General features: G+C 42.7%; 1 protein-coding gene across 6 annotated transcripts in view; it reads right to left on the reverse strand.

The window, feature by feature from the left end:
• LOC129018826 (uncharacterized) overlaps window positions 1-24,141 on the reverse strand; it is a 52,431-nt gene extending 28,290 nt beyond the window's left edge. Inside the window, exons 1-7 of one of the 6 annotated variants that reach the window (XM_054460794.1) lie at window positions 21,605-21,760; window positions 21,344-21,441; window positions 19,386-19,509; window positions 18,555-18,647; window positions 8,177-8,231; window positions 3,417-3,628; window positions 1,618-1,682 (exon numbers count right to left, since the gene is read on the reverse strand). In XM_054460794.1, the coding sequence (XP_054316769.1) occupies window positions 1,618-1,682; window positions 3,417-3,628; window positions 8,177-8,231; window positions 18,555-18,603 (381 nt within the window). In that variant the 5' untranslated portion in view covers window positions 18,604-18,647; window positions 19,386-19,509; window positions 21,344-21,441; window positions 21,605-21,760. Of the gene's footprint in view, window positions 1-1,617; window positions 1,683-3,416; window positions 3,629-8,176; window positions 8,232-18,554; window positions 18,648-19,385; window positions 19,510-21,343; window positions 21,442-21,604; window positions 21,761-23,915 lie in introns of those variants that run through there. The other 5 variants (XM_054460795.1, XM_054460796.2, XM_054460792.1 and 2 more) reach the window with 5 other exon arrangements.
• Window positions 24,142-27,447: the final 3,306 nt, after the last annotated feature.

Consider the following 27,447-nt stretch of genomic DNA (forward strand, 5'->3'; position numbering starts at 1 on the left):
TATTAATCACAACAGGGGCCAGCACAAAGTAAAGACAAAAGGCCCACAACACAACCTGTTTCACTTTATGAAAAGCACTGACATTTATAAAATAGTCATGGTAAATTTATAAAAATAACTAATTATTTTTACTCAGAATAGTATTAAATTAAGAATATAATAAAAATACAAAGTAGAAGCATTTACTATGTATTTATATGCCAGGTATTATGTGAAGCACTTTCCCATCTTATCGAATCTTCAGGATACATCTTCGGTTCTCATGACCACAAAAGCAGATACTAAGGTTCAGACAGGATGAGACGTGGCGAGGCACTGTGTCCCCAGAGCCTATGATCTTACCACTAGGTTACAGTGCTTCCAGGGAGAGCATATGTTATGAGGCTTTTGCTTTTAACAAACCAATAAAAAAACACAGGCTGGCCAGGAGCGGTGGCTCATGCCTGTAATCCCAGCACTTTGGGAGGCTGAGGCGGGTGGATCACGAGGTCAGGAGATCAAGACCACGGTGAAACCCCATCTCTACTAAAAACACAAAAAATTAGCTGGGCGCGGTGGCAGGCACCTGTAGTCCCAGCTACTCGGGAGGCTGAGGCAGGAGAATGGCGTGAACTCGGGAGGTGGAGCTTGCAGTGAGCCAAGATCACGCCACTGCACTCCAGCCTGGGCAACAGAGCAAGACTCTGTCTCAAAAACAAACAAACAAACAAACAAAAAAAACCCCACGGGCAAAAAAAGCATAAGCTATTTAAAAGTGGGAGAAACACTAAGACACCCTTAAGCAAGTAACTAAAAATATTATGGAAAAGTTACTGAATTCATTAGCAAATTATTCTAACCCTAGATTTTCATTTAGGGGTAGGTTATATTATTCATGATGAAGAAAAATGTTCATTTTAAGTGTATTAACATAAATACCATCAATATAGTTTATCATGTTTAAATGTTCACTTAAAGCAATCCAGTTAAAGTTCTGCATATCATACAACTTTATAGCTTGCTAGCTGATTGCAAAGTAAATAGTCATCCAAACAAAAACATAATGTTTTTCACTGGTTGATGTTATTTTTAGGTGAGCATTTGATATATACCAACAGATGACAATCACAAATTGCTTATTTCTTTCATCATTATATAAAGGTGGCTTCAGGACAGAATAGTGTAAGGGCAAAGAAGAATTTGAAATCTAACGTCAACTCAGTGATGCATCAAGATAAAAGTAGAGACAACAGGGGCATCTTGGTGAATACTGGATTTAACAAAATACATTAAGAGAAACTAGTATTTAAAAAAAAATCTTCAATGAAATCTCCAAGATCCAGGACTTTGCAATAAATATGTGAATAAATCCCCAAATATCCATGCTAAAAGTTTAAAAGAAATGCTAGCTGACAATGAAAGAAATACAACTTTTCCTTAGCTTTGCAGTAATCTAGAAACAATGTTTTTAACATTTAGACAGACACTACAAAGCACCTTACGAGGTGAGATGTGTAAGGATGGCTCGATTCACCGGCAGCCCTGGGCTTGTCCACAGTACCTCCACGATGAACAGTAACTCCATTGTGTAAATGCTCATGAACAAAGGATTACTAGACTTTTCCAGTATAAACATACCGTATTTTCTTTCAGACAATTCTTCAATTGTTTATGTAGATCAGTGACGCAACCATTCCATTTCTCTGAAAATTGAACAAAAGTTGATTCAAAATATGTCCCTATGTCAGAGCAGCACTAACATATAATGGCTTTTATCCTATATTTTACATCCTAACAGTCCATATAGTTTTACTGCTTTCCAAAGAATATTTTCCTAAGAACTTTTCCCTTTTTTGGTGGTTCTTAGAATTAGTTTAATGGGAGACTAAAAGAGAAGTTTTAAAGTTTAGTACCTTTCTTTAGCCTTTTAATTTCCGAAAAGCAGGCGGGCAGAAAGATCAATCAAGTTAAACACGACAAAAGGGAGGCCACAATAAGGAGGTCTCCAGGGGTCTTTTAGCAAACTTCCTAAAACATGTCTTAGCTGTGTGGAAATAAGACTTTACAGCGGCCGGGTGTGGTGGTGCAGGCCTGTAATCCTAGCACTTTGGCAGATGAGGCGGGCAGATCGCTTTGAGCTCAGGGCAACACAGTGAAAGCCCCTATCTCTACCAAAAATACAAAGAATACAAAAATTAGCTGGGCCTGGTGGAGCGCACCTGTAGTCCCAGTTGCTCAGGAGACTGAGGTGGGAGGATTGCTTGAGCCCAGGAGGCAGAGTTTGCAGTGAGGTGAGGTTGCGCAGCCTGGGTGAAAGAGGGAGATCCTGCCTCCAAAAAAAAAAAAGCCGAAGGGTGCCTGGGGCCTCTTCTCCTTTACCAATTTTGGGTCTGCACTGGGCAGCTGCGCGGAGGCCCCTGGGCCCCAGTCCCCGCTGCGCTACCTGCACATCCAGTGGCAGTAAGATGCAGAGCTGTGCCAGGAGCTGTGCTGCAAGGACTGGTGGCTGAGGTGCAGCTGTGAAAAGACTGAGGGATGACAATGTCAATGATGTGGAAAAAGTGCGGCAGCTGTGGGAAGATGGCATGGATCCCCTGTGCAGCTGACAAGGGCCACACAGCTCTACACTTTGCCTCCTGCAATGGCAATGACCAGATTGCAGCCTGCACCAATCACGACCCTGTCATCACCAAAACTGCTACGAAGGGCCTGGTGGATGCCCTGGACCAAGCCGGCCTCAATGCTTCTGCACCTGTCTAAAGTCTAAGCTGAACATCCTCCTGCAGGAGGACCGCTCCCAGCACCTGGAAGTTGTGTGACTGAAGATGAAGCAAATCATCCCTATGCTGAGGGTACCTGGTGCACCCAGGGCAACGTGAACAGTGGGAATGGCCTCACCAGGCCCCAGACCCTTCTCTATGTTCCTTCCCAGCCATGGGCTTGTTGCAGTCAGCAGGTATGGCCTAGGTAGGTACCCTCTGAGGTGTGGCCTAGGAAGGCACCCTCTGGCCAAGGGAACTGCCATGGGGGCTGTTGGCTGGCCCTGTGCCTCTCACAAGTACTTAAGATTTAGACATGTCACCAGACTTTCAAAGAGACACTGCAGTGGGTGTCTCTGGTGGGATGGAGAGGGTTGGTGAGGCCTAGACCTTAAAAATACAAGGTTAAGAGGGACCCCAAAGAAAAAATCCCAACTGTTTTTCTCCCAATCATTGAAACACCAGGAAGGTGTAATGGCTTTGCAGTCTAGCTGTAGTATTTTGCAGCCTAGCTGTAGTAGGCTGATAGTGGCCCTTCAAGATGCCCATATCCTAATCCCAGGACCCTGTGAACATTACCTTATATAGCAAAAGGGGCTTTCCAGATGTAATGAAATTAAGGATCTTTGGCAGGCAAGATTATCCCAAATTATTTAGGTGGCAAGTTGATGTACTCACCTGGATCCTTATAAGAGCAGAGGAGGTGATGGGAGAGTGGTGGGAGGTGTAGTGATGGAAGCAAGAAACTGGAGTCATTCAAGGAGGGTGTCAGAAGTTGAGGAGTGCAGGCCACCTCCAGAGCCAGGAAACTGATTCTCCCGCAGAGCCTTGGAAGGCACTGGCCCTGCTCCCGCCTTGAATCAGTGGGACCAGAATTCCGGCCTCTAGAACTGAAAGGGAATACCTCTGTGTTCTTTTAAGCCACTAAGCATGTGGTCTTAGTAATTCGTTGCAGCAGCAACGGGAAGCTAGTATTGTAGTGAAGCCTCAAAACCCACCTGAAGAAGGTTTCCGGTCAGGTCAGCAGTCCCCCACCCAACCCCCAGAAGCAGACTTTCCTTTGTTGTGGGCCATGGACAGGCAGAAGGAAGCGCCCCCTCATGGCAAAGGCCTGCCCAGGAGAAATGCAAGGGAAGGCACTGCCAGGCCTGCCCTGACCCTCCACCAAGGCCTTCGACGGCGACTTTTCCCAGGTGATCAGTATTAGACTGTTCACTCAAGTCACGCCATTGTAGCAGCCTCCACCATCTCATGCTCCTTCCAACTCCCGGGCCATTAAAAACATTCTGTTCTACAAAAGCTAGCCTAACCACAATGCTGACTTCCTCAGCCGCTCTAGACAACAGGTAATGGCAAAATTTTCTGTACTCCAGATGGCCTTAGACACTCCCCACCCCACCCCAGAGCATGTATCTACCTTAGTCTGTAAGCGGAGAATGGACTCTGGAGCTGGCTGGTGTTCCCTTCCACATGTTTTCTTAATAAACCTGTGTTGCTGTTGAGACACTTGTTCTCCTTTTTTACCCCTACCCCCTAACTCCAAACCTTTCATTTTTGGTACCAAAACCTGAGACAGGGATTGGGTTTCAAACAGGTGAGTCTTTTCTTGCAACCTGGAAAGCAGTGGGCAGCAGCAGCTCATCTGGGGCTAACTTCCAGTCCCTGAGAGGAGACTTTCCGTTCCAGCCCCATTCCCCCTCATCTGACCTCCCCCTTCCCCACCCCTTTTTCCCCCTTTCCCTTCTGGGTGGCTCCAGCAAGGACCTCCCACTGCAGGACACTTCATCCATCACCAGTCACCAGTTGTTGGGTGAGTCTCCCCTTTTTTCCTACTCCCGGAATCCTCTCATTTTCTGCCTGGAAATCCCGGCACTGGGTGAGAGGTTTCCCCAGTCACCACGGGGTGACTGCAACCTGGATTATCAGGGACGCCATCAGAGTCCTCATCACTCTATCCTGAGAGACAGCAGAAACCTGTGGGGATGCCCCGGCTTCCTGCTGTCCCTCTTCATCCAGAAAACTGGGATTCTCATCCTCCTTCGCAGCCTTCCTTGTTCTTTTGGTTCTTACTATGGGGCAGGCTCCCTCAAAACCTCCCCGACACGTCACTTGGTTGTCTCCCTTGCAACCTCCAGACCCTACGTCTCAGTCCCCGCATTAAGCCCAAATGTTTAATTTTATTTTGTAACATGACCTGGCCCCAATACTGACTGCACAATGGTAGTCAACGGCCTGAAAACGGCACCTTTGACTTTCAAATTCAAGGAAATCTTGAAAACTTTACCCACTGCAATGGGAAGTGGTCCAAGATATCCTATATTCAAGCTTTCACTTACCTCCATTCCTGATCTTCCCTTCGTCAGTCCTGCACCTCCTATCAGGCTCTCAACAAACCCATTATCAAAAAGAAACTCATTAGCTGATTCCACAGCTAAACAGGCAGCCCATAAACCCCCATCCCTACTACCTGTTTCCCAGCTCTACAGCCCTCACACTCACAAGAAGAAAGCCTCTATCTTTCTTTAGCTGGGGCCACAAACAAGGAGGGCTGGTTCTTTCTAGACAATAAGCTTGTTTTGCCCATGTCCCAGAAAAAATCCATACTCACTCACATTCACAGTCTCTTTCAAACCCGCAATCGTCCTCTGCTTCAGCTTTTATAGCCCCACCTGCAGTCTCTGCCGTGGCCACCACCCTTAAACAACTCACTCAGCCTGTACCATCTGCAACCACGTGTCTTTCCAGGGAGCACTCAGACCACCCCCTTAGCCCACAAATCAAGCTGGAGGCCACCTTCCAGTGTCCAGAGGTCAGGACAAACCTGGCAAATTGATTTCACTCATATGTCCCCTGTCAAGAAACATGGATATATCCTCGTCCTTGTTGACCCAGGTAGATCGAGGCCTTTCCCTCCACCATCAAGAGGGCAAAAGAGGTTACCTCAATCTTCCTATAACAAATCATCCTATAACAAATTATCCCAAGATTTGGACTGCCCACAACCATACAGTCTGAAAATGGCCCTGCCTTTATCTCAAAGGTCATTCAACAGGTCTCCAAGGCATTAAACATGAAATGGATCATCCACATCCCTTACTGCTCCCAATCCTTGGGCAAGGTACAGCAGGCCAACACTCTCCTAAAACAACTAACTAAACTCGCCTTGAAGGTTAAGCTTGCCTGGCCCATGCTCCTGTCCACTGAGCTTGTAAGGCTGAAAATCCTTCCCCGTCAGCCACTAAAACTAAGCCCCTTCGAACTCATGTGTGGGTGGACTTTCATCCTACATAGTTTCCCACAAACCACGACTTCTCTCACCGATGAAGTCTAGCCCACCCTACACCTCAGGCAGCATTCCTCAGAGAATACACAGATGCATTTCTCCCCCAACCAAAACCTGGCACCCAACTCATAACCTTCCCCCTCCAACCCAGAGACTGGTATGGGTGGCTGAATCTCCCACTCCATTACAGCCTAAATGGAAGGGGCCTTATCAGGTGATACTAACCACACCCACGGCTGCCAAAGGTAAGAACTTAACACATTAGATATACCAGTCCAAATCTTAAAAGACACCTCATCCTCATCCCTCCATATCCCCCACAGTTCTACCGAAGTATCTTTCATCTCCCACAGGCACACCATCACTCTGACTAACCAGAGTCCCAGAATCTCCTTGAGAAACTGCCAGCACATGTCCCTGTGATTTTTTAACTTCCAATCCTTTCTTTCCCATCTTGTCCACGACCTCTACTGGTACCCACTTCCAGCCCCTATACACACCCCAGCTCACTTCTCAACCTAATACAAGAACTATGGCTCCAAGGCACATTTCAAGATTTCACCCCAACCCAAGTCTTTCTTCTCCTTTTGTTTACTCTTTTTGTAGGAACCTCGTCAACCCAACAGCTGGACACCTCTTGTCAATATCACCCACCAACTATTAAGGCAAACAAAATCCTCCTTGTCCTCCAATTGCTGGATATGTCTGTCAGCTAAAACCCAAGGTTCCACTGCTGTTCCAGCCCATCTAACCACTTGGATCAGTTCCAATATGAGTTTACACCTTACCTACTCAGCAGATACGCTTCCAAGGTTCCTTTCCTCCTCAATCCATCCACACTATCTCACAAAGGGTCATAGCTTATCTCAGACTTACAGCTTCTGGACTCCAACTACTCCAGGACCAAGTAAAATCTGCCAGGCTCCCCATTTGGGGTCCTATATCTACTCAAACCAATTTGGCCTTTCCTTCCCTCAACTGCTCTTTTACAAACCCTTCTTAAACAACTTTTCTTGGGGCCCTCCCAAAACCCCACTGCTAACACGTCCTCAATCTTCACCTTTCTCAAGACCACCAAAACATTCAAATCAATCATAAAATTGGCTCATCCAATATCTGACCACGCCTATCCGTTTCTCTGGAACCCATCCATCCATTACCACTACATTTACATCTCCTTCCTCCCCTACTCCTTTATGCCAGCCCCGCCCCACCATGCACCAAATTAGAAGGCTTTCCCTGGAGATATCCCTACCGGTCTTCCCCTTCTTTCTGTCAACTCCTCCACCCCACAGTGGGTACTCATAGACAGCACCTACTTCTTTTTCTCTCTCCAATACCAAACACACTTCATTTCCTCACCAACTAACATCCATTAACAGTCTCTCACTGGAGCTGCCCTTGCTGGCTCCTATGCGGTATGAAACAAAGAAATCATTTATCAGGACAGATTCCAAGAAAATCCTGAAAACAGTGTCACAGTTGCAACACATTTATAGCAACTGCCTGTTTTTCATTAAAATAAAACAACAATTGAGTCAAAATATAATATTCTAAACTAAGGAAAGGTCTTCCTTAATTTAACAATTGATTCTAAAAGCACTAGTACATACGAGAATCTTTTGCAGGTTCAGTTTTTTACGCTGATGGGGACACAACTACAAGTAGAAGTAAGCCCTGATCAAGCCATATGCTGGTGACAGCCACTCCTACAGCATTCAAATACTGTGGGTCTCAAAGTGTAGATCACTCACCTGACCAAGGACAGTGCAAAACTGACTCAACTGCAAACTGAACTGTCTATTTCTTGCATAAATAACAGGTGTCAACTGAATTTAGTACTTTAATTCCAATCTATCTTTTGTGGACAAAAGTGCAAAACACTAAAGGGTCGCATATTAATTTACAAACCCCACTCTAAGGCTTTCCAATTCACACTGTCACTAATCCCCCCAGCTTTACCTAGGAACACTACTATTCAGAAATGCCAAGTGAAAGACAGCACGTTCAAAAGATCTCCAAATGATTTTCTTGCCTATTAAACTTTGAGATGTGTGACATAAGGCCTTTTAAATATTCTTCAATCTCAATACTCCAAAAACTAAAACAGTTTGAAGCATAGAGGTTAAACAGCAGTAAGGAAATTAGATTTTACCTTCCACCTAAAGATATTATTGTCGCGTCAGCATCTGTTACCATCACGCGACCACCTACGTACAAAAAAAGAATTAGATTTAGTTTTTTCAATATTTCAAATATAACTAATATTTCCAAAGGCTTTAAATATAGAATAACTAGGGGTTGAACAAGGTTTTGCAGCTCTGGGTCATATGAGAATAAGTACTGCACTAGTTATCAAAGAGTATAATTTGTTTTCTCCTGTAAGGAAGATAAATATGAATGACAATCATCTCACAGCTTTTCATCCCTTCTCCCATCTGTACCTTGTTTTAATGAATAAGCTCCCCTTTTTGTCAGTGAGAAACACAGAAACATACCATTTCTCTAAGACAGAATACATAGAATATGACTCTACTGATGTATAAATGACAATATAGATTTTTTCTAATTTTTGTAGAGATGGGATCTTGCTACATTGCCCAGGCTGCTCTTGAACTCCTGGCTTCAAGGGAGACTCCCACTTTGGCCTCCCAAAGTGCTGGGATTACAGCCATAAGCCATTGTGCCCAAACCTAGACTGCTACTAAGGATTCGTCTGGCTCAGAGAACTGGAAAGGAGTGACTGCTAACAGAAAGGAGGTTTATATGGTGAGAAATATGTTCTAGAATTAGTGGTGATAGTTGCACAACTTGCAAATATACTAAACACTATTGAATAGTACACTTTAAAATGGTAAATTTTATGTTATGTTAATTATATCTCAATTTTAAAACTGAAAAAAAAAAACCCCCACACAAAGACTGACTTTCCCCCTCCATTAAATGTTGACGAAGATGTAGAACAACCAGAACTTTCACCCCCTGCTGGTAGTAATGTAAAATGGAAGGATCACTTTGAAACCTGGTTTGGTGGTTTCTCAAAAAGCTAAACCTATAACTACCAGATGATCCAGCCCTACCAATTTGAGGCATTTACCCAGAAGGTATAACATATGTCTTGACAAAGACTTGCAGCCAAATATTCACAGCAGCTTTCCTTATGATTGCCAAGAAATGTAAACAACCCAAATGTTTATCACCAGCTGAATAAGCAAAGTAATTGTGATTATATCATAAAGTAGACAAAAAATTGAAATAATTACATTAAAAAGCTTCTGCACAGCAAAAGAAACAATCAGCAGGGTAAACAAGACAGCCCACAGAGTGTCAGAAAGCCTTCACAGTCTGTGTATCTGACAAAGGATTAATATCCAGAATCTACAAGGAATTGAAACAAATCAGCAAGAAAAAAAAAGCAATCCCATCAAAAAGTGGGCAAAGGACATGAATAAATAATTCTTAAAAGAAGATATACAAATGGCCAACAAACATGAAAAAATGCTTAACATCACTAACGATCAGGGAAATGAAAATCAAAATCACAATGCAATACCACCTTACTCCTATAAGAATGGCCATTATCAAAAAAATCAAAAAATAATAGATTTGTCATGGATGTGGTGGAAAAAAGAACAGTTTTACACTGCTGGTGAAGATGTAAACTACTAAAACCACTATGGAAAACAGTGTGGACAATCCTTAAAGAACTAAAAGTAGATTTACCATTTGATCCAGCAATCCCACTACTAGGTATCTACCCAGAGGAAAAGAAGTCATTATACAAAAAAAGATTCTTGCACATGTATATTTATAGTAGCACAATTCACAATCGCAATAACATGGAACCAGCCCAAATGCCCATCAATCAATGAATCAGTGAGTAAAGAAGCTGTGTGATACACACACACACACACACACACACACACACACACACACATCACGTATATATATTTATACGATGGAATATTACTCAGCCATAAAAAGGAATGAAATAATGGCACTTTCAGCAACCTGGATGAAACTGGAGACTATTATTCTAAGTGAAGTAACAAGTGAAGTAACTCAGGAATGGAAAAGCAAACACTTCATGTTCTCACTCGTAAATGGATAACCCAATGGACTCTGGGAACTCGGGGGAAAGGGTGGGGGAGTGAGGAATAAGAGACTACAAATTGGGTACAATGTACACTGGTTGGTGAGGGTGCTAAAAAATCTTAGAAATCAACACTAAATAACTTAATGATGGAATCAAAAACCACCTGTTTCCCAAAAACCTATTAAAATAAAAATAAATAATTTTTAAAAGAATAATTAAAAATAAAATGAAAATGGAAACAAAATATCTAGGTTAAAAAAACTATTTCAGTTAAATAACAAATAGTTTTGAGGGGACACAACTCTACTACAAAATTCTTTGTTGTTTATTATGATAAAAAAATAAAAAAAAATTTTAATGAAAAAACAGAAAAAAAAAAAAAGAATACATATGTTGGTGAAGGCTGGGCGTAGTGGCTGTTTCCCAAAGTGGTTACACCAGTCAGGCATGGTGACACACACCTGTAATCCAAACCCTTCGAAAAGCCAAAGCAAGAGATCACTTGAGTTAAGGAGTTTGACACCAACCTGGGCTACATGGCAAAACCCCATCTCTACCGAAAAAATGCAAAAATTAGCTGGGCATGATGACGGGCACCTGTAAGTCCCAGCTACTCGGGAGGCTGAGGTAAGAGGGTCACTTGTGCCTGGGAGGTTGAGGCTGCACTGAGCCATGTTCATGCCAATGCACTTCAATTTGGGCAACAGAGCAAGATTCTGTCTCAAAAAAACAAACAAACAACAACAAAAAAACAGTTGGAGAAAATGTGGAAAAATTGGAACCCACATACATTACTGGTGTGAACATAAAATGTTATAATCATTTTGGGTGTTTCTTTTCATTTGATTTATAAAAAAAATCAAGATAGAGTCTCCCTATGTTGCCCAGGCTGGTCCTGAACTCCTGGGTTAAGGGTCTTGAACTCCTCAGCATCCTAAATAACTGAGATTGCAGGCGTGAGCCACCACACCTGACTGGTGTAACCATTTTGGCAAAACTGTCTGACAGGTTCTCAAAGGTTAAATGTACAGTAATCACATAATGCAATAATTTCACTCCTGGGTATAAATCTAAGAGAAATAAAAATATATGTTCATACAAAAATTTTTACATGAATCTTAATAGCAGCATTATTCATGATGGCAAATAGGTAGAAACAACCCAAATGTCCATCAACTGATGAATGGATAAACATGGACTCCTATTCAGCTTTAAATGGAAAGAAATACTGGGTATTTCTATGACACACTACGACATAAACTTTGAAAACACTGCGCTAAGAGGAAAAAAAAAAGCCAGCTGCAAAGGATCACATGTTGTACAATCCTATTTCTATAAAAGACCCAGATTAGGCAAATCTCTAGTGACAGAAAGTAAATCAGTGGTTGCCTATGAAGACACAGGGACATCGGGGAAGTAGAAGATAGTGCCTAAGAGCTGAGGATTTCTCTACAGCATAATGAAACATTCTAAATACGATTGTGGTGATGGATGAATAGCTCCATGAGTATTCTAAAAATCACTGTCTCTCTCTCTCTCTCTTTCTTTTTATTTTGAGACAGAGTTTCCTTCTGTCACTCAGGCTGAAATGCAGCCATCTTGGCTCACTGCAACCTATGCCTCCTGGGCTCAGGCAATCCTCCGGCTTCAGGCCCCCAGATAGCTGGGACTACAGGAGTAAGCCACCATGTCTGGCTAATTTTTGTATTTTTCTAAAGATGGGGTTTTGCCATTTTGCCCAGGCTGGTCTCCAATTCCTGAGCTCAAGCAATCCATCCGCCTCAGCAACCCAAAACGCTAGCATTACACATGTTAGCCACTGTGCCCAGCCTGAATTGCATACGTTGATAGATAAAGTGTATGGCATGTGAATTATATTGCAATAAATTATTAAAAAATGAAAATAGTGCGTTGGGCACAGGTTGCTCATGCCTGCCTATAATCCCAGCATGTTGGAAAGCTGAGGCAGAAAGATCACTTGAGGCCAGGAGTTTGACACTAACCTGGGAAACATAGCAACATGACATAAACATCCTTACAATAAAAAATTGAAAAAATTAGCTAGGCATGGTGGCAAACGTCTGCATTCCCAGCTACTCAGGAGGCTTAAATGGGAGGGTTACTTGAGCTTGGGAGGTCAAGGCTGCAGTGGGTCACTCACGATCATGCCACTACATTCCAGCCTGAGAGAGAGTGTGAGACCTTGTCTCAAAAAAAAAAAAAAAAAAAAAAAAAAGGACAAAAACAAACAAACACAGAGCTAATAAGCTAACATAAGGAAAGCTGCTCAAATGTGACAGACAAAAGTGAAGTAACATGACATGTTTTATCTATTAAAAATAAACAAAAAAATAACTGGTTAAATTATAATACCCTGTGCTGGCAAAGATGCAGTGAAATGGGCACTTTGTTATACTGTTAGTGCTGTTTAAATTTTATATAAGCCTTCCAGGGTAAAGCTTGGCAATTTTTTTAAAATAAAAGAGACAGTGTCTCACTATACTGCCTTCTCCAACTCCTGGCCTCAAGCAGTCATCCCATCTTGGCCTCCCAAAGTGCTGGGATTATAGCTGTGAGGTGCCCAAAAGCTTGGCAATTTACATCAAGGGCAGTAAGAATGTTCATGCTCTGTGACTCACAGTCATCTCACTTCTGGAGATACCTTTGGAGACAATTCAACCTAAACAAATGGTCATATGCACAAACATGGTGAAAATCTGGGAGTAATTTAAGATGATAGAGTGGTTAAGGGAAATAAGGAACAGTTACGGTGATTAAACAATCCATAGTATTTACAGGCTCCTGGTAAGAAGTTAATGTTAGCTGCTACTTTTTTTTTTTTTTTTTTTTTTTTTTTTTTTTTTGAGACAGGGTCTCACTCTGTTGCCCAGACTGGAGTGCAGTGGCCTGATTATGACTCACTGCAGTCTTCACCTCCCTGGGCTCAGGTATCTTCCCTCCTCAGCCTCCAAAGTAGCTGGGAATACAGGCAGACATGACCACTCCAGGCTAGTTCTTGTATATTTATTTATTTATTTGTTTATTTATTTATTTTTGTAGAGACAGAGTCTCACTGTGTTGCCCAGGCTTCTCTCCAACTCTTGGTCTCAAGCGATCCTCCTGTCTTGGCCTCCCAAAGTTCTGGGATTATGTTGTGAGCCAGCACACACTGCGAGCTGCTGTTTTATTATTACTATTATTATGGTAATTCCACTCAATTAAAAATTGTCATTAAAAATGTCATTGTCAAAACTATACAACAGTTTTGTGTCCTACAGTCTAACTGTATTATAAAAACATATACAGTTGTACCTCAGTATATGAAGAAGACTGGTTCCAGCCCCCCAACTCTGTATATACCCAAATCCACACATACTCAGGTTTTGCAGTCAGTCCTCTGAAACGTACATGTAGGAAAAGTAAAAACATTAGTCGGACATAGTGGTGAGCACCTGTAGTTCCAGCTACTTGGCAGGCTACGGTGGGAGTATCGCTTGAGCCTGCCGAGTAGCTGGAAGGCAGGCTCAAGCCAAGGTTGAGGCTGCAGTGAGCTGTGATAGCACCACTGGACTCTAGCCTGGAAAACAGTGAGGCCCTGTCTCAAAAAAAAAAAAAAAAAGGTTAGAAATTGTCATGAGGTGTGTTGAGCAAAATTCTGTATAAGCAAAGTATAAATGAATGAAGCAAATGGTGATAAAAATAGAACAATTCACTTCCCATAGTTTATGAAAATGATGGCAAGAAAAATGCAAGACACAAAGAAAGAGAGTAAAGAAGAAAATAGGGAAGTATTCTACATGTTTAAAAGGATGACACTGGCTGGGTGTGGTGGCTCACACCTGTAATTCCAACATTTTGGGAGGCCGAGGCAGGTGGATCACGAAGTCAAGAGATCGAGACCATCCTGGCCAATATGGTGAAACCCTGTCTCTACTAAAAATCCAAAAATTAGCTGGGCGTGGTGGTGTGCACCTGTAGTCCCAGCTAGTTGGGAGGCTGAGGCAAGAGAATCGCTTGAAGCCGGGAGGTGGAAGTTGCAGTGAGCCGAAATCACGCCACTGCACTCCAGCCTGGCAATAGAGTGAGACTCTGTCTCAAAAAAAAGAAAAAAAAAAGATGACACTGGCCATGTTCATGCAGCAGAAGTATGACACAATATGACATGACATACCTTGGAGAGAAGTTAACAAATGAGGAAGTTGATAAAAATGATCAGAAAAGGAAATACTGACAGTGATAGTCAAGTAAATCATAAACAACTTCCATAACTGATGTTAGCAAAGCAGCAACATTGTACACAGTGTGTTGAAGTTCCTGTACAATATTGTTCAGTTGCCTTTGTTTGTAAGAAATGTATCTACTAAAAGTTCTTCTTGCTGTCAAAAGAACGGGTAGGCATGAGTAGTCATACTAGAACTTATTCTTGTTGTTCTACCTTTATCTTCCTATCATCCCACAGCCTTATTTTAGAAAATTGTGCACGTGTTAGGCGTGGTGGCTCATACCTGTAAACCTAGAGATTTGGGAGGCAGAGGTGGAAGGATCCCTTGAGGTCTGAAGTTTGAGACCAGGCTGGGCAACAAAGTAAGACCTCATGTCCACAAAAAAATTAAAAATTAGCCAGGCACGGTGGTGTATAGCTGCAGGCCCAGCTACTCAGGAGGCTAATGGGACAGGATCCTGAGCCCAGGAGTTCAAGGCTGCAGTGAGCTGTGATAGCACCAATGCACTCCAGCCTGGGTGACAGAATGAGGCCCCATCTCCTAAAATGAAAAAGAAAAAGTAGAAAATTGATCAAGTAGCAAATTGTATGTGGCTTACTCTGAATATTGCTTAACTACTGGTTTTCAAACTTTTGGGGTGTAACATCCCTTTATATTTTTTAACTTTATTTAAGATCTCTAAGACTTTTTGCTCATATAAGTTATTCTATTAAAATTAGAAATTAAAACAAAAATTGAAAAAATGTATTGTTAATTATATAATTATAATAAAACTATTATATATCCATATAAGTAATAATTTTTTAAAATAACTATTTTCAAAATTTTAAAAAACAGAAAAATTGACTTGTACATTTTTGCATTTCTTGAATGGCATAATAAAAAACAAGTGGATTCTCATATCAGGATTTAATCTGTTGTGATACCACACCTCATGTAGGAAAATTCTGCCATACATTAGTAAGAGAACAAGGGTGAAAGAGGCAGATAATGTCTTAGTATTTTTTTTTCAAGATGAGATTTGGGTGGAGACACAGCCAAACCATATCAACTGCTATTGAGATTTTGGTAGGGATCGCATTGAATGTGTAGGTTGCTTGGCTAGTATGGACATTTTTACATTATTATTTCTTCCAATTTATAAATGTACATGTGCTTCCGTTTGCTTGTGTCTAATTTTTTTCATCAGTTTTTTTCTATGTCTTAGTATTTTTATCAAAATCATTTTCACCTTGTGGGAGTCTCCTTTGATCACATTTTGAAGACCACTGACCTAAATCCTTAGACACATCTGAACTGAGATAGAATTGGTCATGTGAAAGAACCTAGGTTATGCCTTTTTAAAAATAGTTTTCAGCTGGGCACAGTGGCTAACGCCTGGAATCCCAGCACCATTTTGGTGGAGACATGATCCCCCTACTTACCTAGATCAAGGAGTTCAAAACCATCCTGGGCAACATAGAAAGATCCCTACTCTACAAATAACTTTTAAAAATCAGCCAGGCATTGTGAAGCACACCTGCAGCCCCAGCTACTTAGGACACTGAGGTGGGAGGGTTACTTGATCCTGAGAGGTTAAGGCTGCCATGAGCTGTGACTGCAGCCACTACACTCCAGCCTGGGTGACAGAATAAAATCTTGGCCAACCCTCAACCCAACCAAAAAAAATGGTTTTAACAACAGTCAGCTTGTTGTTGAATGTGAAGTTTGAATTCTGCCTGGATTATGGAGAGTCAACAATATATATACTTAAAGGTGGGCTACTGCACAATAAATGGCCTGATTATCCAGGTACTCATACAGTATTCTTTGTACTACGGGTCCTACCCCCAGGAGCTTTGTCTTCTATTATCACTTGCTTTTTGAGATTTCACTCTTTTAAAAAATCTGCTTATGGCACTATACAACTCAAACAAGTTATATATTTATTTTCCAATTTAAAATTTACAACTAAGGCCAGGTACCATGGCCCATGCCTGTAATCTCAGCACTTTGAGAGGCCAAGCAGAAGGATCACTTGGGCCCAGGAGTTAAAGGCCAGCCTAGGCAACATGGGATGATCATGTCTTTACAAAATTAAAAAAAAAAAAAAAAGCTGGGCATAGTTGCACATGCCTGTAGTCCCAGCTACTCATGGGGCTGAGATGGGAGGATCTCTTGAGCCTGGCAGGTTGAGACAGCAGTGAGCTATGATCATGCCACTGTACTCTGGCCTGGATGACAGAGCAAGATCACATATAAAAAAATTACAACTAGTTTTGCAAGAAACTGCCATATCATCTTCCAAAGTGACTCTACCATTTTGCATTCCTATCAGCAAAGAATGAGAGTTCTTGTCGTTTCAGGTTGCCACTAGCATTTGCAATTTAGTCATTTGAATAGGAATGTAGTGGTATCTCACTGTTGTTTTAATTTGCAATTCCCTACTGACATGTGATGTGGAGCATATTTTCCTAGGCTATTTGCTATCTGTATATCTTCCTTGGTGAGGTGTGTGTTCAGATATTTTGCCCATTTTAAATCAGGTTGTTTCTTTTCTTTTTTCTTTTGTTTTGTTTTGTTTTTGTTTTTTCGAGACAGGATCTGGCTCTGTTGCCCAGGGTGGAGTGCAGTGGTGCAGTCAGAGCTCACAGCAGCCTCGAACTCCTGGGTTCAAGTGATCCTCCCTCTCAGCCTCTGGAGTAGAGGTGCCACCACAGCCAGCTAATTTCTAAATATTTTGTAGAGACAAGTTCTCACTTTGTTGCCCAGGCTGGTGTCAAACTCCTGGCCTCAAAGCCATCCTCTCCCCTTGGCCTTTCTAAATTCTGGGATCATAGGCGTGCACCACCTTGCCCCACCCTGTTAGTTTTCTTTGTATTTTTTATTTTGTACTTTGTTTTTGTTTTTTTCTGAGACAGATCTCACTCTGTCACCCAGGCTGAAGTACAGTGGCGCAATCACAGCTCACTGCAGCCTCTGCCTCCCAGGATCAGATGATCCTCCCACCTCAGCCTCCTGAGTAGCTGGGACTGTAGACATGAGCCACAACTCCAGGCTATTTATTTAATTTTTTTAAAATTTTAGTAGAGACAGGGTCTCACTACATTACCCAGGATGATCTTGAACTCCTGGGCTCAAGTGATCCCCCCACCTCAGCCTCTCTGAGCGCAAGAGTTAAAGGCATGAGCCACTCTGCCTAGCCTAGAAGTTTTTAATTTTAATGAAGTCCCACCTACTAATGTTTCTTTCATGAATCATGCTTTTGATGCTGTATGTAAAAAATCATCATCAAACCCAAGATTTTTCCCTTTGTTATCTTCTAGGAGTTTTCTAGTTTTTCCAGCAGTTCGGGGAGAAGGAGGAAAGGAAGGATAGACAGAGCACAGGGATGTTTGAGGGAAATGAAACTATTGCCTGTGATACAGTAATGATAGATACGTCATTTTACATTTGTGCAAACACATGGAGTACACAACACAAAAAGTGATCCACAGCTAGTAAAAATGTATCTATATTGGCTTATCAGCTGTAACAAATGAACCACACCAATACAAGATACAAAAATAAGAGAAACAGTCAGGGGAGGTGGTCTGTTGAAACTCTACATCTTTTTATTAGTATTTCTGTGAACGTAAAACTGCTCTACAAGATAAATCTATTACTTTTTTAAAAAATTAAGCTTTATTTTAGATTCAGAGGGTATATATGTGCTTGTTTGTTGCATGGGTAAATTGCATAGTGGTGGTGACTAAACTTCTAGTACGCCCATTACTCAAATAGTGAACGCGCTATCCAATAGGTAGCTTTTCAACCTTTGCTCCTCTCCCACCCTCCCCTCATTGGAGTCCCAGTATCTCTTGTTTTGATCTTTTGCAGCCTTTAGGAGTTGCAAAACGAAAGAAAACAAATTCTTTCCTAGAGCCTCCAAAAGGGGACCCAGCTTCACCAACATCTTGATTTCAGCCCAGAGAGACCCATGTTGGACTTCTGATCTCCAGCACTGTAACATAATAAATTGGTGTGATTTGACATCCCTAAACTTTATGGTCATTTGTTACAGCCACAGTAAAAAAATTAACACAGTCACTTATTCATTCAGTAAATACATATTGAGTCCTACTCTGAGTCAGGTACTCTGTAGGCACTGGGAAAACAGCAGTGAACAAAACACGTGCTACTAAACCTTGTAGAGTTCACTGAACTGATTAAAGTCTGGGTGCAGGGATTCATACCCGTAATCACAGCACTATGAGATGCCAAGGTGGGAGGATAATGTAACATCAGAAGTTTGAGACCAGCCTGGGCAACACAGCAAGACCCTCACTCTACAAGAAAAAAAACCAGAATTGATTGAGGAAGAAACAGGGCAGGTTCTACCAGTACAGATAGAATGATTACTCTTGGATAGAATCAGAGAAGAGTTCCATTTTCTTTTCTTATCTTTTCCTTTACTTTCATTTATTTGGACAGAGGCAAAAACTTAACCAGGGCACTTCGTGCTCTATAAAATAAAACATAGGAGTACCCATAAAGATTAAATGAGTAGGAACTGGAGAGTGACCACTCATTTCCAAGTTATTCAATTTCAATGATTTTTTGTTCAATTTCAACTTAGCTGTTAAGTAAAACAAGTCAGTCACAGAAAAATCCTGACTGTTCTCATGTATAAGTGGGAGATAAGTCATGTGTACATGAAGAAGTGGAGTTCAAAATGACAAACAATGAAGAGTCGGAGGTGCTGGGAATGCAAGGAGAGTAGATGATGAGAAATTTTTTACAGGGCAAAATGTACATTATTCCAGTTGGTGGATGCCCTAAAAGTTCTGACTTCACCACTAGACAACCCATCCATGTAAAAATATTTGCAACCCATAAATTTACACAAATACAAAAAGAGGGAGGCTGAGCACTATGGCTCACCTCTGTAATCCCAGCACATTGGGAGGCCGAGGTGGAAAAATCTCTTTAGTGCAAGAGTTCAAGACCAGCCCTGACAACACAGGGAGGCCTTACCTCTACAAAAAAAAAAAGAAAAAAAATTAGCCGAGTGTCATGGTGCTCACCTGTAGTCACTTCTACTCAGGAGGCTGCAGTGGGAGGATCGCTTGAGTCCGGGAGTTTGAGACTGCAGTGAGCCATTATTGCACCACTAAACTTCAACCTGGGTGACAAAGCAAGACCCGGTTTCTAAAGAAAAAGAAAAAAAAAAGACACTGGAATCCGTGTCCCCACCATCTTAAGGTGCCTACAGAGCATCTCACTCTGCAAAGAGTATACATTAGCCTCCAACTCTGCACAGCGTGGAGCAGAAGGAAAACTCCCTGACCTCATGTTATGGGCTCCTTGGGAGGCTGGGACAGCCCAATAACCAGTTTCTTGCTGATGAAGCAATCAGGAAATGGCCCTAGTTTAGCTAAGGAAAATTTAGCTCCTTTTTTGTTTGGTTCTCCAAAGGCAAGGTAGAGGGCAGTCATGGCGGCTCACATCTGTAACCCCAGGGGGTTGGAATGCCAAGGTGGGAGGATCACTTCAGGCTAGGAGTTCAAGAAGAGCCTGGGCAACACAGTAAGACCCTATCTCTAACAGAAGAATTGCTTTTTGTGTAGTGGCGCACGCCTGTGGTCCCAGTTACTTGGAAGGCTAAGGTGGGAAAGTCACTTGTGTTCAGGAGCTTGAAGCTGCAGTGAGCCACGATTGTACCATGTTACTCAAGACTGGGTGGCAAAATGAAGTCCTGTCTCAAAAAACAAGAACGGGAGAGATGGAATCGTGACAGAAACTTGACCAGCCATTGTGAGCTTGAAAGCGGGCAACAAGCAAAGAATGCAAGCAGCCTATAGATGCACAAGGGAAGGAACAGATTCTCTCCTAGAGCTTCCAAAAGACACAGCCCCACCAACACCTTAATTTCAGCCCAGTGAGACCCATGTTAAACTTCTGGTCTCCAACACTGTAACACAATAAATTGGTGTTCATTGACATCCCTAAAACTTGTGGTGATTTGTCACAGCGGCAATCAGAAACACAGTCACTCATTAACTCAACAAACACATATTGAGTTCCTACTCTGTGTCAGGTACTCTGTAGGTACTGGCGATACAGCAGTGAACAAAACAGGCTCACATGCTGCCAAACATTGTAGAGTTCTCTGAACTGATTAAAGGCTATGTGCCGTGGTTCCTACCTGTAATCCCAGCACTAAGTGAGGCTGAGGTTGGCTGATCACATGAGGTCAGGAGTTTAAGACCACAGTGGGCAACACAGTGAGACTCTGACTCAAAAAAAAAAAAAAAACTGATTGGTAAAGAAACTAGGCAGGTTCCACGAGTACAGATGGAAGAATTGTTCTTGGAAGAAACAGGAGAACAGTACCATTTTGTTTGCTTCTGTTTTCATTTTGTTTCCTTTCATTTCTGTGGTCAGAAGCAAAAACTGAACTAGAGCAGTATCTGCTTCATAATATAAGACAGGAACACTCACAAAGACTAAATGAAGTAGGAACCAGAGACCGACCCCTTAATTCCGAGTTGTTCAATCTCAATGACTTTTGTTCAACTTTAACTTAATCATTATCTTAAGCGAAACAAATCAGTTACAGAAAAACAAATACTGCATTTTCTTATTTATAAGGGGAGCTAAATCATGTGTATACTACTGTGTACAGTGCAAAATGATAGAAAACAGAGTCAGAGGTGTTGGGGGATGATAGGAGAGTGGATGATTAGAAATTTCTTAACGGGTACAGTATACATTATTGCAGTTGATGAATACCCTAAAAGTCCTGAATATGCCACTGCATAATCTACTCATGTAAACAATTACACTTGTTCCCCAGGAATTCACATGAATAAAAAAAGAAAGAGGCTAGGCATGATGGTTCACACCTGTAATCCTAGCACACTGGGAGGCCTAGGTGGGAAAATCCCTTGAGTGCAAGAGTTCAAGACCCACCCTGGAACCTTGGTGAGGCCCCTATCTCTACAAAACAAAATTAAAATTAACCAAGTGTCACGGCACTCACTTGTAGTCCCAGCTACTCAGGAGGGTAAGGTAAGGGGATTCCTTGAGACCCGGAGCTTAAGGCTGCAGTGAGTCATCGCTGCACCTCTGAACTCCAGCCTATGTGACAGAGCAAGACAAAAAAAAAAAAAAAGAACAAATAAGGACATTGGAATCAGAGTCCCCTCCATCCTAAGGTACCTACAGAGTATCTCTCTCTGCAAATGAGTAAAGGTCATCGTCCAACTCCCCACAGAGTGGAGCAGCAGGAAAACTCCCTCACCTCATTTCTGTTCTGCTTGGGAGGCCTGGACAGCCCAATAACCAGCTTCTTGCTGATGAAGCAATCAGGAAACAGCCCTAGTTGAGCTAAAGAAAATTTGGTTCCTTCTTTTGATTCTCAAAAGCCAGGGTAGAGGGCAGGTATGGTGGCTCACACCTGCAATCCAAGCACATTGAAAAGCTGAGGTGGGAGGATCACCTGAGACCAGGAGTTCAAGACCAGCCTTGTCAACATCACAAGACCCTGGCTCTCCCTCTGCAATTTTTTTTTTTTTTTAATTAGAATGCAGTGACGCATGTCTGTGGCTGCAGCTACTTGGGAGGCTGAGGTGAGAGGATTACCTGAGCCAAGGAGGTGGAGGCTATAGTGAGCCATGATGGCACCACTGCACTACAGCCTGGGTGACAGAATGAAGCTGTCTCAAAACACAGACAAAAAAGAAAAAAAGAACCAGAGAGATGGCATCATAAGAAAATCTCGATAAGCCATTGTGACCTTAGAAGTGAGCAAAAAGCAAAGAATGTGGGCAGCCTTGGAAAACCGCAAAAGGACAGGAAATCAATTCTCTCCTAGAGCCTCCAGAAGGGGACGCAGCCCCACCAACACCTTAATTACAGCCCAGCGAGATGCATGTGGGACTCTGATCTCCAGCACTGTAATATAATAAATTGGTGTTGACACCTCTAAAATTTGTGGTCATTTGTTACAGCAGCAATCAGAAACAAACATAGTAACTCATTCATTTAGAAAATACGTGTTGAGGCCGGGCGTGGAGGCTCACACCTGCAATCCCAGCACTTTGGGAGGCTGAGGCAGGCGGATCACAAGGTCAGGAGATCACGACCATCCTGGCTAACACGGTGAAAACCCGTCTCTACTAAAAATACAAAAAAAAAATTAGCCAGGCATGGTGGTGGGTGCCTGTAGTCCCAGCTACTCGGGAGGCTGAGGTAGGAGAATGGCGTGAACCTGGGAGGCGGAGCTTGCAGTGAGCCGAGATCACGCCACTGCACTCCAGCCTGGGTGACAGAGCAAGACTGTCTCAAAAAAAAAAAAAAAAAAAAGAAAGAAAATACATGTTGAGTTACTACTCCATGTCAGATACTCTGTAGGTATTAGGGATACAGCAGTGAACATAACAGGCTCACACTGTACTCAGTTTAGTAGAGTTCACTGAACTGACAAGAGGTCAGGTGTAGTGGTTCATACATACCTGTAATCTCAATACTGTAAGAGGCCAAGGTAGGACAATCACTTAAGGCCAGACATTTGAGAACAACTTGAGTTACACAGCGAGACCATGACTCAACAAAAACAACAATAAAAAAATAGAACTGATTACGGAAGAAACTGGGCAGGTACTACCAGTACAGATGAAAGGATTGTTCTACGGAACGGGAGAATGGCACTATTTTGTTTTCTTCTCTTTTCTTTTCCTTTTCTTTCTTTTTCTCAGCTAAAGGTAAAAACTTAACTACAGCATTTCCTGCTCTATAAAATAGGACACAAGAGCACCCACGAAGACTAAATGACGGGGAATTGGAGAGTGACCCCTCAGTTAGGAGTTGTTCAATTTCAGTAACAGAAAGCCTAACTTAACCCTTATCTTAAGACAATCAGTCACAGAAAGACAAATACTGCATGTTTTTATTCATAAGTGGGAGCTAAATCATGTGTACACAAGGGTGTGTAGTGCAGGATGACAGGCAACACAGACTCAGAGGGGCTGGAGGATGGGAGGAAGGTGGATGATGGGTACAATGTACATTATTTTGACTGATGGATACCCTAGAAGTTTTGGTTGCCACTATGCAATCTATCCACGTAACAAAATTATACTTGTACCCCATAAATTTGTACAAATTAAAAAACAAAGAAGCTGGGCATTGTGGCTCAGGTCTGTAATCCCAGCTCTTTGTTAGGCTGAGTAGTGCATAATTATGTTAATAATGAATGGTGAAGGCTGGGTGCAACCTTTGGGATGATCAAGTGCCTTATATTTAGTGTGCACTTTATTTTTATTATTATTACATTATAATATATAGTAACAGAATTATACAACTCACCATAATGTAGAATCAGTGAGAAGCCTGAGTTTGTTTTTCTGAAACTAGGCAGTCCCATGTGGGGGTGATGGGAGAGTGACAGATCATCAGGCATTACATTCTCATAAGGACAGAGCAAGGTAGAGCCCTCCCATGAGCAGCTCACAATAGGGTTTGCACTCTTATGAGAATCTAATGCCTCCACTGATCTGACAGGAGGAAGAGCTCAGGCGGTAATGTGAATGATGGGGAGCAGCTGTAATTACCAATGAACCTTTGCCTGCCTGCCACTGGCTCACCTCCTGCTGTGTGGCCTGGTATCTGTCCGGTCCATGGCCCAGGGGTTAAGAACCCTGCTGAAGTGCATCCAGAAGGATCCATCCCACGTGTCTTCATGCCATCTTTATTGCCATAGTGGTCAAGGGTAGCAGCCACTTAGCTTCCAAGGCATGGGGCTCAGCTGGCATTTCATCACAATCAACAGCAAGTGGTAGCTTGATTCATTGTGAGGTCACTTCCTGTAAAACACCAGCAGTCCATTTCCCATTGGCAAGGAGGTCAGCACTGCTCCTTCAACAACCAAACCTATCCCCAAATCCCATCTTTGCAGGTCTATCTATTGGTTCCTTTCCTAGCATCAATTCTGTACTTGTCAGAGTCCAGTTGGGACACATAAAGCACTCAAAAGTTTAAACTGGTAAAAATGTAATATTAAGAACTATTAATTACAACAGCGGGACAGCATAATGAGGGAATGGCTAACACAAAGTAAAGAGAACTCTATTTAAAGAATATAGGACTAGCAGAGGCCAGGCATGGTGGCTCATGCCTGTAATCCCAGAAATCCTGGAAGCCAGGGCAGGAGGATTGCTTGAGGCCAGGAGCTTCAGAACATGCTGGGCAACATAGTGAGACCCTGTCTCTACCAAAAATAAAAATAAAAAAAAAGATTAGTTGGGTCTGGTGACCCACGCCTGTGGTCCCAGCTATTTGGGAGGCTGAAGTAGGAGGATCGCTTGAGCCCAGAAGGAAAAGGTTGCAGTGAGCCAAGATCACACCACTGCACTCCATCCTGGATGACACAGTGCAACTCTGTCTTAAGAAAATAATAATAACAATAAAAAGAGAGAGAGGGTGGGAGGGAAGGAAGAAAAGGAAAGGAAGCTGTCTCCTCCAGGTCTGCAGATAACAGTCTCGTAAAAACAGGACAAAGAGTGCTGTAACCACAAGGGTCGGGGCCACCATCGTTTAATGATTGTCACTTTCCACTGGACTGTTGAGGAAAAGCCGAGTGTTAGGAAAAAAGCTGAGGCAGGGCTTGCATGTCTGACATAATGTAAAAGAGTCTTGGAACATGTCCAGGGTCCAGGGTCTAAAACCCCTCATGGCCTTTGGAACACCAAGCTCTGTGCCAAAGGGTGGAACGCTGCCCTGCTGCACTACAATCTAAGCCCAGGGCATAAAACCCCTTGTGGCTTGGATGGAATCCAGGGCTCAGGGCATAAAACCCCTTGTGGCCTCTGGAATGTGCCTAGACTTGCTGGCTCCTTGCTTCTAGCATTCCCAGACTCATAGATCAAATGTATCTTAAACTAGAAGAACATGTTTCGCATTATCTCAAGTAATAGAATATGTTCCATATGTTTCAAAGAAAAATGCTAAACTGTCACAGCTGTAGATCATGTGCCTGATGCATCGCTACCTTTCAACCCCCACATCCTCACCAACTTTTTCTTTGTTTGATCACCAATAAATAGCGTGGGCTCCCAGAACTCAGGGTCTTTGCAGCCTCCATACTAGCATTGGCCCCCTCATCCCACTTTACGCTTAACTTGTCTTGTCTCATTCCTTTGACTCCACTGGACTTCGTAGCCCCCATGGCCTGGTGTTGGGTCTGATCACCCCAACACTGGACCCTTGATGCATCCAAGGAGGAAACTACATGTCTCTAGTCCACTTTCTCTCCCGTGTTCCCCAGATGTTTCTCTGTGCTCCTCATGTCCCTAATGCCAGGGACTTGTCCCTCACTGGCAGTGAGTGTCCCCATCTCCTATTTCACAAAAAAACTCAAAAACCATCACACCAAAACTCCCGCAACTTTTTGCCCCAGCATCTAACAGAAACCTGCACTCTATCTTTCCTCTTTTGCTCAAGTTATAAAGTTCTACAGAGCCATAAAAAAGAATGAAATCATGTTCTTTGTAGCGACATGAAGGTAGCCAGAGGCCACTATCTTATGTGACCTAACCTAGGACAGAAAACCGAACACCACATGTTCTCACTTATAAGTGTGAGCTAAACTTCGGGTAGTCATAGACATAAATATGGTAACAATAGACACTGGGGATGACTACAGTGGGGGAGAAAGAGAGGAGGGAAAAAACTGAAAAACTACCTATCGGGTACTGTGCTTAGTACCTGGGTGATTGGATCATTCATACCCCGAACTTCAGCACCACACAGTATACCCAGGTAACAAACCTACACATGTACCCCCCGAATCTAAAACAAAAATTGAAAAAGGAAACAAAAACATGCATGCCCTGAGAGAAGAAAAAAGTAAAGAAAATGCTAACTGGGCAGAGTGTCTCATGCCTATCATCTCAGCACTCCCAAGGTGAGAGACTTGCTTAAGGGCAGGAGTTTCAGACCAGCCTGTGCAACACAGCGACAACCCATCTCTACAATTTTTTTTTTAATTAGCTGGGTGCAGTTGCACGTATCTGTCACCCCAGCTACTCTGGTGGCTAAGGTGGGAGGATTGCTTGAGCTCAGGAGGTCAAAGCTGCAGTGAGCTATGGTTGCACCACTGCACTCCAGCCTGGGCGACAGAGTGAGACTATGTCATTAAAAATGAAGAAAGGAAAAGAAAAAGAAGTGCTAATCCCCCTCTTGGGACCTCTTCTTCTCCTGCCTTCCCTGGAGCCTCACTTGTCAGTTCTTCCTCCCGCTTTCTTGTATCTTTAACCTGTGCCCCTCTTTTAGTTCCCTCTCACAAGCGTTTAAATTACTCACACTTCTTCTATTTTAAAAGACCCTCCTTAAATTCAAGGTGTCCCCTGCTTTAGGTCTCCAGCACAGCCGCTGAGCCTTCTGCTCCCCCTGGTGCCTTCTCCACACAGCAGCCTGAGTGATGTCTCTAATCCATGAATGTGATCACATTACACCCCCATTTACATTGCTTCTCCTTGCCTCAGGGATTAGGTCCAAATTCCTTAACAGTCCTTGCTCTGACCTGCCAAGCAAGGCAGGCTTACTGCTTGCCCCTCTCCACTTTACCTGTTGTCATGTCCAACTGACCATCATCTGCCCCAAGAATACCCACACTGTCTTTTCTGGGAGCCTCTGAAGTAGGTGATCCCCTTTGCTTAGAATACGCTTCCCCCTAAACCTCCACTCTTCTTGGCTAGCTTTGGCTCACCTGTCTACTTTGGCTCATCTGTCTACTTTGGCATCACCTTTGTCTACTCATTTGTCACGTCTATTTTGGCATCACCTCTTCAGGGAGGCCTTCCTTGACTCCCTAGATTGTTGGGAGCATGAAAGCTGAGGTGCCCCTCCCATGAATGAATGAATGAATGAATGAATGAAGATTAAGGTGTGTGTGTTATTCATGCTTAAGTTCCCAGTGTTAGCTCAGCACCCGGCACAAAATAGTCTCCATGGTGGCCAGAGCGATGCTCCCTAAGACGCTCATGTCCTAATCCCTACGAAATTTCTGTTACACAACACAATTACATAGGAAGAAAGAAATAAAGGTGCAGATACAATTAACATTGCTAATCAGCTGAACTTAAA

The sequence above is a fragment of the Pongo pygmaeus genome, chromosome 17 (genome assembly GCF_028885625.2).
Source record: "Pongo pygmaeus isolate AG05252 chromosome 17, NHGRI_mPonPyg2-v2.0_pri, whole genome shotgun sequence".
Classification (NCBI taxonomy): domain Eukaryota; kingdom Metazoa; phylum Chordata; class Mammalia; order Primates; family Hominidae; genus Pongo; species Pongo pygmaeus.